The sequence below is a fragment of the Phodopus roborovskii genome, unplaced genomic scaffold (genome assembly GCF_943737965.1).
Source record: "Phodopus roborovskii unplaced genomic scaffold, PHOROB, whole genome shotgun sequence".
NCBI lineage: Eukaryota > Metazoa > Chordata > Mammalia > Rodentia > Cricetidae > Phodopus > Phodopus roborovskii.
Genome location: NW_026126408.1, coordinates 13898741 through 13914701, shown reverse-complemented (window position 1 = coordinate 13914701; position 15961 = coordinate 13898741). Strand labels below are relative to the sequence as shown.

Here is a 15961-nt window from a genome sequence, read left to right as displayed (position 1 = left end):
AGCACTCATGTGAAGGCACACCAAGAGAGGCAAAACAGTTCTTAACTAACTAGGAAGTCGATTCTCCTCAGGTGTACAAAGATCATTAACTCAGTTTATCTAAGCCTGAATTTCTTTCCGTCACATGAGATTGGTGGATATTAAAATCCCTAGCAGGATGACATTAAATGTAAAACCCCCTACACAGTGGGGGTGAAGAAAGGACCTACAAACATATAAGGGTGTTGTGTGATATTTTGATTGCATTCTGACAATAAATCTGCTTTGAACCAGAGGGTAGAACTAGCTACTAACTGACCAAAATCACCCATAGAGGTTTTGGAGGACTGAGGACAGATAGAGAGACAGGAAGTAGTAGGGTGGGGCTTAGAGAGGTTCTCTGCCTTTTGGAAGGACAAATGAAAGAGATCGGAGGTCACTGGTCACTTTGCAGCTGCTTTTCTGATCATTCAGGTTTTTGCCCCCCCATATCTGACTCCCCGTTTTTAATTAATTAAGGAATAATTAGATAAACACTTCCGAAGAAGAACTGTTGGGCAAGAGCGGGGAGGTAATGAAAGTACATTATATACCTGACTGAAAACACAACAAGACCCATTATTTTGAACAATAAATATAAAAAAATAAAATAAAATAAAATATAAAAATAAAGTTTCTTTTACAAATTTAAAATACGAAAGTTTAAGAGCATTCCTGGCTCCCGTGACAGTTATAAATGCACAACTGTAGGCATACATTCGTGACAGTGTGTAATCCCACCCAAATCATAACAACACACAGAAATGGTTAATATAGTCAGTTTTATGTTCAGTGCATGTTATCACACTGAAATACTGGAGGAATAAAAGCAATATATATTATTTCATATTATTTATTTCCTTGAGAATCCATCCATCCGTTCATTTTTCCACCCATCCACCCACTCACCTGACTCATTCATCCACCTGTCCTAATTCTTAACTAGCTCAGTGGACAGTGTTCAGACAGGTAGTCCTGTCTCTACACCAGCAACCCCTCAGCCCACCAGCCTGCAGCTTACCTGCTGAGCAGAGGGACACAGGTGACACTGGCTTGTGTTACTGAAGAACACAGTAATGAGTTTCCAGTCATTCTCAAAGTCAAGTTGCTGGAACACACAGCAAAGAGATGATGGTAAGAGCTTGGGTCAGGAGTCTGTCCATGTTTCTCAATCTCATACACCAGTCACCTTAAGCCACTGTTAATGGGTTTGTTTTAGCCTCAAACATCTGATTCTCTTGACTCTGCTTCTTGAGAGCTAGGACTATAGGCACGAGTTACCACTGGCTTGGATGTTCATTCTCTCTCTCTCTCTCTCTCTCTCTCTCTCTCTCTCTCTCTCTCTTTCTCTCAAGTAATACTTGGTAGTCTGTGTGGAATAACTGTTCTAGAAGGCAATTTGGACCTTGTTGAACTAAGGGACATTCTTTGTGAAAAAGTATTTTTAATTCAATGTCAGATTGAATCTAGGGTCTTGTGTATGCTAAGCACCACTGAGCTACACTGCCCTCTTTTTATTTTAGCATGGAGTTTCACAAAATTTCCCAGTCTGGCCTTAAATTCACTCTAACCAGGCAAGCTTTGAACCCGCAATCCTCCTGCCTCAGTCTCCTAAGTAGCTATGATTACAGACCTGTACCACCAGGCCCAGCTCTCAAAACATATTTTAAAGAAAGAAGGACCATACAAGATTTAGCTACAATGATACCTTGTTCGTAGGAATGAAAAGTAGCAAATAGCATAAATGTTTGAAGATGCATATTCTTGTGTAAGCTATGCTACATTCATGTAAGCGAACCACTATGTGGCTATTAAAATGATAATGGAAAATATCAGAAAAACTGAGAAAAGTACATTACAAAAAGCATATATATTCAGTAATGCCCCATTTTATAAGATATACATAATTAGAAAAATGTAGAAGGGAATACATACTATTAGTAATTATCATTGGGCATTAGACTTAAGGGTGGCTTTAATATTACATTTGCTCATTTGCTATCTGATTTTTCTCTAGTGAACATACCACTTGACTACAAAGCAAACTTGTTTCCTGAGGCAGCACTGGGAACACTGTGAGTCTGCTCTTTAGGGTTTAGTTCTAACAGACTTCGTGAAGTTGCCCTTGTCACATGACTTTTTGGAATTCTAGTTTCTTCATGTTTAAAATTACAGGGTTGGATCCAGGACCGCCCAGCCATTATGGAGAAAAATTACATTCGTATTATCATTATGATAGCTAAACATTGCCAGCCAACAGGGTTGATTTATTTATGGATTTTGTTTTGTTTTGTTTTGTTTTTGAGATAAAGTCTAACTCTGTAATGCAGGCTGGTCCCAAATTGCCTAAGATTTTCCTCCTTCACCACCTGAGTGCTGGGAATAGAGATGTAAGCTACCACCCCTGGTTTGGACAGGATTCAGAATCACCTAGGTGACATACCTCTCTGCTTGTGAGGGCAGCTCCAGAGAGGTTAGAGGAGGGAAGAGCCACCCTAAATATGGTTAGTCCCATCCTGTGGACTAGGGGCCTAGACTGAATAAAAGAGGAAGGAAGGGAGGACCAGCGGAGCATGTGTTCATCTCTCTTTGCCTCCTAACTGAGGGATACATTATAACCAGATGTCTCATGCCCAGACTGCCCTGCCTTCCCTGCATGGTAGACTGTACCCCCACAAACCATGAGCCAAAGTTCTTCCTCCTTGAGTTGTTTCTTGTCAGGCAATTTGCTCTCTCCCTCTCCCTCTTCCTCTTCCTCTTTCTCTCTCTCTGTGTGTGTGTGTTTGTGTAGGTTAGAGATGGATGTTAGGTATCTTCATCAACCACTCTGTTTCTGAGACAGCATCTCTTGCTGAACCCTGTGCTCTCAATTTGGCAGGTCTGTGAGACCGAGGGATCCTCCTGTCTCCTCCCTCCCCAGTGCTGGGGCTGTAGGCACATACCATTCTGCGTAGTTATTCCGTGGGTGCTGGGAATGGAACTCAGGTCCTCATGCTTGCACAACAAGCATTTTTCTGACTGAGCCACCTCTCCAGCACTGTGGTAATTATTCATCACAGCAATCATTGCCACAATGACAATAATAACTACCAGCTTTTATTGAACATCAATTGTGCCAGGCACATTCGATAGCTCATCTGATCCTCTATAAACCTGCGGGTCAGGCTCTCTCACTATTCTATTTCTTAAATAGGAAAACCAAGTTTAGGAGAGAATTGCACAATCACACAGTGATAAGCAGAAAGTTGGGGTCATGGGACACATTGAAGCTTCTCTCTCCCTCCCCCCTCCCTCTGTCTCTCTCCCTCTGTCTCTCTCTCTCTCTCTCTCTCTCTAGAACCCAACTGCCTCCCTATGTGAAAGGTCATTTAGTCCAGCTGCAAACTCTCTGCAGTCCCACACAGAAAATTATTCTAAATAGAGCTACTCATTCATTTCCACAGCGACCTTCAGGGTATTACAATGGAAGGGACATTTTTAAGAGTCCAGGGCCTGAGTCGTGCTCATGGCCAGTTGGCACCAGTGTCATCGCCATTCTGTGTCTTGGTGTCATTGTCTTGCCACAAACCTGGACAGCCCACCCACACCAAGGTTAGAAAGCCTCTTACCGGGTTCTCTTTCAAATGTCTCACCAGCTCTTTAGCTTGCATCCACAAGTCTCTGTGCAGAGGCAGGGGGTAGAAAGAATAATCAATAAAATATATTGTTGAGGGTTAGGAAGCTGAGCCCCTCACCCCAACACAGCTGTCAGTCTCTGAGCCTGAGGCTCCCCTGAATCAGTCACCCAGGCTTCTGAGGGCAGACTTGTCCTGGCTTTTAAAGCCAACTGAAATCAGCAGGGGTAGGTATTTGGGCATTGATTTAATAAAGACCTCTATTTTAAATCTCTCTGACTGTCCCTACATGTGCAAGGCTAACAAGAGTGCACGGCACCAGAGAGGGACAAGAATGTGACTTACTCAACCATATTGTGGGCTGCACCGCTCTTCCCAGGAGAGCACGTGGGCATCAGAACAGAAGGGTTGAAATGTCTGATGATATCTGAAAGGACTAAAGAGAGCCAGGGGTCATCTAATGATGAACAATTCCCCAGGGTGACAAGACAGAATCGCTGCCCCATGGAAAGGCACAGCCCTCACGCCATGCTGTGAGGTCATCCCCAAGGCAGACCCTGGAAAGTGAAGGGAGCTAAACTGAGCATCAGTCTAGGTGGGCCAGGCTTGAGTGCTCTCCAGGCATTTTCTCATTTTCTCTTGGAGAAGCTGAGATAGAGACATCAAGCAAGCTGCACCAGGTCTCCCAGCTGACAGGAGCTACTGGGATTAGAACCAGAGCCCTGGGCGGCTCTCCATGAGTGACAGCAGGGTAGGAAGGCTCCAGGGAACACAGAGAGAACATGTTGCCAAGTTGACAGCCAGAAGACTGCTAAAAATAGTGCTGTCAGGAGCACTTAAGCTGTGTCTTGCTCCTCTGAGAGGAGAGGGCAGAATAGGGAGGGTGGGAGGCAGAGAGGATGCCTTTCTCCACTCCCTTTTTTGTGCCCAATCCCAAGAGCCTCCTGGTCCATGGAAGCAGGATCCAGCGGGATGGTAGAGAGCTCTATACAGGGGAACATACTCTGCAGATGACAGGCGGAAGGAAGGAGGACTAGTTGCTTGGCTTCATGACCTTAGGTGACCACCTAACTCATGTGTGAGTTGGCTTTGCCATCCTTAACCTGGACACATGAGTCTGGTTTTCTCAGCTGTGACAAGCTTACGGGATCCCAGGGCCATGGGTGGGAAATGCAGACTTTGAACTCAGTTCAACATGATAAGAATGGCATGCATGTGTGCACATGGGGACCACTCCCTCAGCATGGGAGGACAGTTGATAAAGGCTGATGAAAACACATGAACACTGAGTCACAATAATAAGTCATCGCAAGAACAGCTTTCCAAGGTAAAAGTGACCAATTTGACTTTAAACTTTTTCATGAAACTTGTGTGTATCTTTTTTTTTTTCTCATCTTCTGGTTTTAGTCATTGTTATTTAATCTTTCTTTCAGGGTCCCATGATGGTAGGGGGAAGAACAAAAGGCAAGGCGAGGGGTAGAGATGCCCTTGGTTTACTGAACATACAACCTGGGAAAATTCTATTTCTCTGCTCAACATTCAGTTTCTCCATCTTCAAAGTGCCTTGGCTTGATGTGGAAGTCACTAAAGGCTCTCAAACACTGGGGCCAGAGGGTAGGAGGGCTGAGCCTGGACCAACCACATCATATGCTGAATGGGGCTGGGCAGCCCTGGACCACTTTCCCTGTGGACCCCTGCCATGGTTGTCAGTATTGTTTCAGCCATGGCATTGCCCCTCCCTACTCAGGGTGCCCTCGGTTTTTGACATCTGATGCTGGTGGCTCCAGATGCAAGGTCTGCCTTTCCAGGCACCTCTGCTGCCCTCTGCCCATCTGGGATTCCTGATCACTGTGTACCTAAAAGGGGTGAGTCAGCTTGTTAGGGGGAGGGGGAGAAATGGAGGCAAATGAGAAACCGGGCAAATCAGTAGAGTGGCACTGGGGTCTCCAGGGTCCGACTATATCCCTAGGCATTCCCAAATGGACCCCTTCATTTCTCTCATACTGTTTGAATGGAAAGACATCCAGGCGTTGGCACAGCTGTGACAGCCACAAGTCAGTGAGCACTCTGACTCCTGCCTGGGAGACCTTCCCTAACCCTAACACCTCACTTGTCAATCAAGTGGCAGGAGGGCTGGACAGTGGCCTCAGCTTTCCTTGTTGGGATATGAACAAAGGAGGGACAGGATCCCCATCTCTGTCCTTTCTAAGGACCTGATACATCACAAGCCCAGGTTCAGCTGCCAGGGGACCGTTTATCTCTTGTTCATCACTGTAGCTGTGTGGTAGTTCAGCCTAGCATTTGAATGGCCAGTTCATCTCACAGGCAGCAGGCATGGGACACTCTACCCAGCCTAGCTCAATAGCATTAAGGGACTCGCCATTTTAGAATCACAAAGGTCCTCTGTCATCAAACAAAGAACAGCTCACAGAAAGTGGATTCAGGATTCAGCAGCATGTTTGTATGGAAAAAAAAAAAAAAAGATCAGCATGTTAACCACAATTACTTCACTTTCTGGAGCCTAGGACACATTTTTTTATGGGGACACACACACACACAGAGAGAGAGAGAGAGGGGGGGGGGAATATAGGATGAGGTTTTATTTTGAAAATAAATGGAAAATTAGACTAGGGTCTTCCCCTTGGGCAGGAAGAAGGATCAGGACATCTTCTCAGGTAACTGCCATGAATCCATCTCTGAGGTCCTAGAGGAGTAAGACCCACAAGGCTTTGTCCAGTTGTCCCACATTCAGGACATGTGACCTTCCGTTCCCTGCCTCCCTTTCTGGCTTTCCTAGCATGCTTTCCTCTTTTCACAGGCACTGGTGATAAAGTGACCATTCAAGTACATCTTTATTAACAAAATGTCTGCTGTGTCACAGGGTTGGGGACAATCCGGAAGCTGCCTAGAAACCCAGGCCTCACCTGTCATGACTTCCATGCACGCATGCTGTGGTTCGTTCTCAATGCTGTAAGAGGCAAGCACAAAATGATCAGACTACGCTGTCACCCATGGGAGACTTTTCCTTGGCCATCACAGACTACTCCTAACAAGCTTGGCTCACCCTTTCTCTAGGGCTAATAAGGGGCAAACAGGTCCGTCTGGACCCTCTTCCCAAGCTCTCTAGTCCTGCCCAAAGCTGAAGGGAACACTGAGTCCAGTGGAAAATGACTATGGTCCAAACCATGCAGGGTCAGCAAGAGCAGAGGAAGGAAGCCTGTGACAGACACAGGAACTCCATCTTTCTGACCTCCCCCACTTTTCATTCACCCAGAGGAGCCTTGGGGTGTCAAAGGTTCTGCAAGGGTGCTGGAAGGCTGGAAACTGGTTCCAGTTGCTTCCCTGCCCCTAAGCCTGAAGCAAAGTCTCTGGCCCTTGGTGTCCCGCCCCCATCAATTGAGCTAGAAGTTAGAGGACATCTGTGGGACATCCCTGCTAGCTATGTTTCAGGGTGGCTACCTTTGAGTTTTCTTCATGGAGACCATGCCAGAGTCTGGAGGCTGGAAGAGACACTGGTGTGAGTAAGTCAGCCAGGGGAAGCCAGTATGACACAAATCCACAGAAGGACCAAGTCCACATTGCTCACTTTATGGGGAGAAAGACACACCCTGCTCCCCCACAGCTCGTCTCAGACACACAGAGAATGGCTGAGAGCATTCCTCAGAGTATAGATGTAAGCACATCATGAGTCACACTATATTCTACAGAGTCAAAGGACCAACTTCCTTAGTCCTCTGCAATCTAAGGGCGACTTTGCCATTTCTGCCCCTTTGACTAGAATATAAGAGCCACCAAAGGTAGGTGTTTTCATCTGTTTGTACTTGACTGTATTCCTTGGGTCTAGGACAGGGCCTGACATATTGTAAGCTCTCAGTAAATGTTAACAAATAAAGCAAATTTCTATTTTCCCCTTTATGGAATACTGGGTAACACAGATCATTCCTTGTAGGGAAAGTTCTAATCACAGTGCCAAAAAAGAGACAGTTTCACCCTACCCCTGGGGGCAAGGTCATGTGCTTAGCAAGCTCCAGGGAGACTAGGAGCTGTGGTCAGAACATTGAAAACACTCTACAAATACTGGCATAGTTTTTGACACACAAATGAACACAAAGTTCAGACATGTCTAAGCTTAGATCTGTCAAAGTTATTGTATGACAGAATGACAGGTATAGTGGCCACAGGTAGACAGTTACATTCTCATTGTGTCTACCCAGGCTGCTTTAATGAGCACAGTTGTCCCAGCCACCAGCTCCAAACTGGCCAGCCCATGGAATTGGGTCATGTCTTTAAAGGTGTCTAAGAACAAATCCCTCTTCCTGGGACCACATCTCTCACTTGTCAGGAAGAGGGACTTGGGGAGGTCATATTCCAGGGAGAGAGAACAAGCTAAACAAAAATCCCTAAACCATACAAGTCAGGGCCTATGAAGCAGAGCTGTGGGTTAGACAGTCAGGGGAGTGGACCTCCTGGGCTCTACAAGCTGGACAGTCTGGGTCAGCCATCTTGAGTTTATAGCTGCCTAAGGAGCAGGGAACCTATGGCCGTCAGATATCATATTGTAGACAGTGGAAACAACTATTTGAAGCCTCCTGCTGCTGACTGAGTTAAAGACACAGTGTCTCAGGACCACAAATTTGCTTCTTCTGCAATTAGCTGAGTTGCAGAAGGGGAGGTGGTGCTCAAGAGAAGGAAGAAGGAAGAAGGAAGGAAGGAAGGAAGAAAGGAAGGAAGAAGAGGACAAGGCCAGGATGTGTGGAAGCTCAGCTGGGAGATCCCAGAAACCATGACGATGGCCAGTGCTTTCTCCTCAGTCTCATTAGATGAATGCCTGGCCAATACTATGACCTCAGGGTCCCAAGCCAAATAAGATACAGGCTCTCCCACAAAGAATCCAACAGAGTGGATCATAAGCTCTCACTGTTTGGTAGGGAGATTTCTTTAATAATTAAACATGAAAAAAAAAACAATTTTCATATGTACTACTGTGTTATGTTACCGTTTAGGTTTCACAGTCAGGTATGTCCCCATATACACTGAAATAAAATGTACTGGATTGTGTGTGTGTGTGTGTGTGTGTGTGTGTGTGTGTGTGTTTGGGGGTAAGTGAACATACATGTCAAGGGAGGCCAAGACACAAGATATGAACGGATCTTTTCATTTTTCTTATGCTGTATATCTGGGTTTTTCTTGTATGGAACATGTTTCACAGGTGCTATTGAAAATAAGTTGTGTAAATATTTGCAGATCTTATTTTAAAATGTTACAGAGGGAATATGAATCTAAAGCAATTAACAAGTTTTAGAGAATCCCAAGTAAGAGAGTGTGTCTTCATTTTAGACACTAGAAACTCAAAGCAAAAGTGTTAGCATTAAGTACTTTAAAAATCAGCCTGCCGTTAGTTTTACGTGTGTGTGTGTGTGTGTGTGTGTGTGTGTGTGTGTGTGTGTGTGTTTTAATACACAGCACATCTGGCTCTCAGGGCAGACAGAGAAGGGTGGCCTACAATGAGCTTCACCTTCAAGTCTCATCCTGAAGGTAGAGGGGTCTGGCTATGGACTGGTGAGGTCAGAAGTCATGTATGAAATAAAATCAAGAGAACTACACAGGGCAATTCAAATACTCAATTCATATTTTTAGATTTAGGCACCAAATTAACCTGACAAGTCCCTATCCCTGCACCTAAATGCTTACAATATCAAAAAAAAAAAAAAAAAAAAAATCTGATGTTAACCTTGGGCTGTTTCCTTTTCACTCACAAACAAGATGAGGTGCTAGAAGGGGGAAACAAAAGCAATATTCTGATAGAAAAGGAGTAGCAACTTAACTTTATAAACTATGCATTCCTTCAGAAAAGAAAAATTTTAAAAGACAAAATAGCACTATCTATCTCAGCCTGGCCTGGAACTTGCTGTATAACCCAGGCTGTCCTCAAATCTGCTTTGATCCTGCCACAGTTTCCCTACACTGGGATTATAAACATGCACCATCACTTTCAACTTCCTCAGAAAAATTCATTAAAAGTATAATTATCTTGTAATCTAGTGTCATATTTAAAGACACCTCTCCAAAAGAATGAAAAGTAGGATCTTGAGATTATTTGTATACAGTGGAGTTTGTTTGTTTGTTTGTTTGTTTGTTTTTTCAGAATTGGCAATAGCCTGAAGATGACTCAGCCTCGTGTCCATGCATGGACAAACAAAATATGGTTATGTCCATGCATACAATGCAATATTAGTTACCCTTAAAAAGGAAGCATCTGACAGAGAAGGAAATTATGTTGATCAAAATAAGCTGTTTATATAAAGACAGATACTACTACATGATTTCAAGGATGTGAAGTCTCCAGTCAAACTCACATAAACCAAAAATGGAAATGTGTTTTGGGGGTGGGGTGGGGTGGGTAAATGCAAGATGAGTTATTTACTGTGTGCAGAGTTTCAGTTTGTAAGGTGAAGAATGTTCTGGAGACTGGTTACTCAGTAAAAATATACTTTATACTATTGAGCTGCACACTTTAAAAATGACACACATGGAAACTTGGGTCTGTATATACGAAGGAACCGTAATATTTGCTTTGCTGGACCTGGGTTATCTCAACTCCATCCATTTTCCTGCAGTTATCGAATTTTTATTTTTCTTTGTGGCCAAGTAAAATTTCACTGTATATGTGTACCACATACCCGTCATTCATTCGCGCGTTGACGGACAGCTAGGCTGGTCCCGACTCCCCACTACTTGGTAAAGGGATGCTTCAATGTGGCTGTACCAGTGTTTCTGTGGCAGATGCAGGTTCCTTATGTCACAGAAAATGAGGGAGCAGCAAGGAAACTAAAGAGGGGAAAAGAAAGAGGTAGGAGAGAAAGCACGAGAACACATGAGAGAGAAGGGGCAAGGAAGAGTTACCAGAGGGTAATGGGTACAGTGAGGAAGGACACGAGGAGGCGAGGAAGGGCCACGGGGCTGTGTCTCTGCTGAATGTCGGCATTCTCTTGCCACTACTTCCTATATTTGCATTGTGTTAACTATTATAAATAAGTATTTAAGTAGCTAAGATAGTAAGATATATAAATTTATATTTATCACAATTACACATTTTTATTAATATCAGAGTATTTTAAAATTATTCTATGAGTGTTTTGCTGCATGTATGTCTGTGCATCATATGGGGGACCCAAGTGCACGTCAAGGTCAGAAGAGGCCTGTCAAGGTCAGAAGGTCAGAAGAGGATGCCCAGTTTTCCTAGGCTGGAGTTACAGATGGTTGTGAGCTGCCTGTGGGTGCTGGAAATTGAACCTGGGTCCTCTGGGTTCAACAAGTGTTCTTGAGCACTGTACCAACTCTCCAGCCCCTCCATGTATTTTTTTTAAAAACACACACAGGAGACATAGAATTTCCTTTCTCTTATAAATGCAAAAGCTTGAAGGACTGCCTTACCAATCCTGCTCGGTGACTGTGGAATTCAGGATGGAGGCTTCTTGAAAACTAAAACTAGGTTTTCCATATGACCCAGCCACGCTACTCCTGAGTATTTACCCAGAGGATTCAAAGTCAACATTTCCAAAATACTTACACATCATTGTCTGTTGCAGCACTATTCATAACATGTTATAGGACCAACCTACTTATCCAACACCAGAGGAATGGGTAAAAAACATGTGGTTTATAAACATAGTGAAATTTTCTCAACCATAAAGAATCAAGTCATATTGTTGAAAGAAAAAGGGATGCAACTGGAGACAATCATGTTACAGGAATTGAGCCAATTTCAGAAAAATAAATATTAAATATTTTCTCTTGTTGTAGTTCCCATATCTTACATAGATACATGAAATCATGAATGAATATGTGGAATGAAAGAGAAAGCAAAAGAGAAAATAGGGCCCAAGGGTGACTAAAGGCAGGGACAGAGGTGAGAAATACAATGAGATAATACTATAAATGTAAAGAGATAAGCAATGTAAAGGGAACACACTTGATAGAATAAGTACCTGTAGAAAATGGAAGTAATGCATTTAAAAATGTATGGTGAAGACTCTGGGCAACACCTACCATGGATTTAACTTATAAGGAGAAACCCCAGACAGCTACTTTCCTGAGATGGTTGTAGCAATCCATTTGATTTTTTTTTAAAATTAGGTCCTCCCTCTTAGATTTTAGGACAGCTTTGACTCACACAAGGCTCCCTCCCAAATGGATCACTATCTGAGACAGAAGTCTAACAGCCCAGGCCAGCCTCCAAATTATTATTATTATTATTATTATTATTATTATTATTATTATTATTGGTGGTGGTGGTGGTGGTGGCTTTTCAAGACAAAGTTTCTCTGTGTAACAGCCCTGGCACTCCTGGAACTCACTTTGTAGACCAGCATGGCCTCAAACACACAGAGATTCCCTCGCCTGTGCCTCCCGAGTGCTGGGACTAAAGGCGTGCACTACCACTGCCCAACTAGCCTCCAAATTATTATGTAGTTGAAGATGACCTGGAACTTCTGGTTCTTCTGCCTTTACCTCCCAAATGCTCAGATTACAGCCTTGTGCCACCACACCTGGCCTCAAGCAGAACATTCTGCCAAGACATCAGGAGCTTATTCATGGTGTCACTGGTACTAAATGGTCCCCAAAACCAAGCAATATGAAATACTTACAGTTCCCAGGTTGCCAATGGCTGCCACAAGTTTAATGTCTGATGGTGTCAGAGAGTGAACTGTGAAGATAAGAACACATGTGGCAAGGTCAGTTCTACATTCTCCCAAGGTAGGCAGAGAACACCCTATGTGGGTTCACAGAGCAGACCCACACCAAAGCTACAACATAGCCTGCTGGCAAGTTCAAGATCCTGTGCTCACAGGACACCAGAACCCATACTCAGGCCTCCCCTGCCCTCTGGAGACCATACGATTAACCTGGACTGGACCTCTCCAAGCTCATGTGCCACAGCTGTCATGGCATCCTCTCACCTGACCCTCTGCCTGCCTCTTACCTCCCACTAACTCATGACCCTGAGTTTCTGAGCTACCATTGATAAAATAACACTGCCAAGAAACGAAAATTAGGGCTGCCAGGGTACCCACCGGTTAACTGTAGTTAGAAGATTAAAGAGAATAGCACTCAAACCTAGCGACCGCAAAGAAACACTGGATGCAAATTATATGCAAATGATACACATCTCCCTGACTCACATGTGTGTCTGCCTTGAAACCACTGGCCAAACTTCCTGGGTGTATTATGGGGAATTTAAATGTACACTTCGAGCCAGGCAGTGGTGGTGTAAAGCTTTAATCTCAGCACCCGGGAGGCAGAGGCAGTCGGATCTCTGAGAGTTTGATGTCAGCCTGGTCTACAGAGCAAGTTCCAGGACAGTCAGGGCTACACAGAGAAACCCTGTCTCAAAAAACCCAAATAAATAAATAAATAAATAAGCAAACAAACAAATAAATGAATAAACTAACTTCTAAAAGATACTATTTTCTAAAAAGTGCATCAGTTTACTTTTCTTAAAATAAGTTTAAATGGGAACCCTAATAAAGTCAGTACAACAGAACACACACACACACACACACACACACACACACACACACACACACTAAACACAGCCAGACACTTAACATACTTAACATGTAAAGCTGGTTTATGGCATCCAGGTCTTAGAGAAACCTAGCCCATAATAAAGGGGAGTGGCTAGAACAGCCACTGTGACTACATGGCAGGAATGGGGTAGCCACACGAGGGATAGCCTCCAACCCACAATTCCCAGGACATTTTACCCCTCAAGGGAGACAAGGTACTAGAGGCTGTCCCCATGTTGGTTTTATCCTTTAAGTATTGTGTTGTCTCTGTCCCTCCACAGGAATAACAAAGAGGAAGTAAATCCATTGTTCTCAAATGCTGCGGCCCTTTAATACGGTTCCCCGTATTATGGTAACCCACAACCATAACACTATTTCATTGCTACTTCAGACTATAATGCTGCTACTGTTGTGAATTGTAATGTAAACATCGATATGCAGGATGTCTGACACACCACTCTCCACAGTGTCACCACCCATGGGTTGAAAACCACTGGGATAGTGTGGTGAAGGACTGAGGGCTAACGACCAAGCAGTAGAAGAGGAAAGGACACTGAGGATCCCTGCCCACTGAGCTCCCTGCCCATGGCAGTGCACACATACCTGACTTTGAAGGTGTACTCAGTCCTAACTTCTTTGCCTTGCATGGGAATGGAAAATTCTTCAGGGCCTGCAACTGAAAACAAACACCCAAAATATCAATTTCTGTGTAGAGAAGCATTGCCTGCTAAAACACTTGACATAGACATGTTCCTGCCCTTGGCTATGTAGGTTCAAAATCCAGAAGCAATACTTGCTATGGGCACATTTTCCACCCAGTTCCTCTGGTGAGGAAGCGTACGTGTCTCTTGATGAGGATTTCAGCAAGTGACGTGTGCATGGCTTGGAATCGTGTGATGGAGAGGGAAAGCAGATGATGGAGAATAGAAATGAACTCTTGCCAAACAAACAAACAACAAAAAAGTAAACTCTTGGGATGAAGCAACATTCTGAAGATGGACAGCCATGGATACACAACAGCAGAGTTCCCAATGTTGCACACACATAGTGTAAATATTAATTTTTGTTATGGATTTTTATTTCAATTTTAAAAGCAGAAACAATCAAAGGGCCCAGTTTACTGAGACTAAGTGTAAGAAGTTAATTCAGTGCCTCTTTTATTTTTATTATATATTGCTCCTCTCTTATTGTAACACAAGAAAGAATATGAGGCATTGTACATATTTGCTGCTGCAAACACCTGGGAGCCTCCAGATTGGAGTGACCTGAGCCCAAATGGAGAGCAGAGGAGGGATCTGGTGACCAGTCTGCAAGTCTTGAGGGCAGCCTGGGCTTCTCGGGGTCTTGGTGCCAGGAATCCAGGATGGCTTCTCTGGGACATGGGAAATGCTAAGGGAGGCACACTGGCAGGAAAATCAGCAAGCACAGGAAGCCCTCATTGTATCTCACAAACCTAAGTTAATTTCTCCTGAATTACTGATTACAGTAAGAGATGCACAGCATTTACTCTAATCTCTTATCTTGTGGACCTTCTGGGAAGCCTTCGGATAACTTACAATATCTGCTTCAAGGTTCACAGTGATAACATGCCCGTTTATAATGCTTGCGGGACACTTCTGGGAACTACCCACTTGGTCTGCAAGGATGATGAGCCCCAAATTCCAGGAGCCATGGTAACATTCTGCCAGGCATCCTGGCTGGCCTGGGAAAGCAGCTCCTTTGACCCACTCAGTTAAGGCCTTAATGAGGGGTCACTAACCTGCTCAGAAATGTGGATTTTTTTCCACTAGGAGGGAGCTTACATCCCCCCTCCCCACTATACACATACACCTCCCATCAGGGGCAAGACCCTTACCACTTCCTGTGGCTGCCATGCCAGTGTGTTCTGTATGGAAAAGCTATGAATTTGGGAAGGCCCTAAAGATAAATAGAAAGAAACACACAAGTAAGTAAGCAAGCAGAAACAGTTCAATTTTACATATGTGTATCTGTGTATGATATGGATTTTAAAAGTTGAAATTAACTCTTACCCAAACTCGTAGTCTTTATACCCATTCTCCAGGCCCTATCTATGTGCCACATTAGTGATATCCTTTATCTTAGAAAAAGCAGAGATTCCTTTTTTTCTAAACAGCATAGTTTTGAACACCATGATTCCATTAATATATCCCATTATGGTAGAACCCTCAGATCAAGGTAGAGTGTTGTCTGAGAGGGGCAGCCGCCACCCTATATCCTGCATGGGTGCATTATTAGATTTCCATACCACTTCCTTGCCAAGAAGCAGAACCCCTAGCATCTTAGTGATGGACAGATAGCTGCCATTCTTTGGGGATCTAGGACAAGGCATGGATGACAAAAGGCATCCCAGAATCTCTGAAGGGTAGTGAGATAACTGTAAACAGCTAATCACAGAGTTTGAGGCAGCCATGACTATGCTATGTATTTAGGCACTACTGTCAATTCTTAAGGGGTCTTTCAGAATTGAGGCAAAGGAAGAGACAACATAGGCAGGGAGACACAGAGACATACTCCTCATCCCAGCATACTTCTGGCTATATAGCTCCAGTTGGCCTGGCTGGCCTCCAACTCACAGAGATCTGCCTGCCTCTGCCTCCTAAGTGCTGACATTAAAGTCACATGCCATTATGTTACCCTCTGCAAATCTATCCGATTGTAACATAATCTTGATATCTGTCTCAAGAGCACCACAGGACATTTCTAGCCTGGTACTTGAGCCTGGATTTACACCCTTTGCTT

The 15961-nt window shown here is 44.0% G+C and overlaps 1 protein-coding gene across 1 annotated transcript in view; it reads right to left on the bottom strand.

Moving 5' to 3' along the window:
- The window catches only part of Plb1 (phospholipase B1), a 96062-nt gene extending 80948 nt beyond the window's left edge, over positions 1-15114 (bottom strand). Inside the window, exons 1-8 of the mRNA XM_051181827.1 lie at positions 15057-15114; positions 13805-13877; positions 12281-12339; positions 7092-7132; positions 6557-6600; positions 3978-4068; positions 3627-3678; positions 1040-1126 (exon numbers count right to left, since the gene is read on the bottom strand). Coding sequence (XP_051037784.1) covers positions 1040-1126; positions 3627-3678; positions 3978-4068; positions 6557-6600; positions 7092-7117 — 300 coding nt within the window. The 5' untranslated portion in view covers positions 7118-7132; positions 12281-12339; positions 13805-13877; positions 15057-15114. The remainder of the gene's footprint in view (positions 1-1039; positions 1127-3626; positions 3679-3977; positions 4069-6556; positions 6601-7091; positions 7133-12280; positions 12340-13804; positions 13878-15056) is intronic.
- Between the last annotated feature and the right edge of the window lie 847 nt (positions 15115-15961).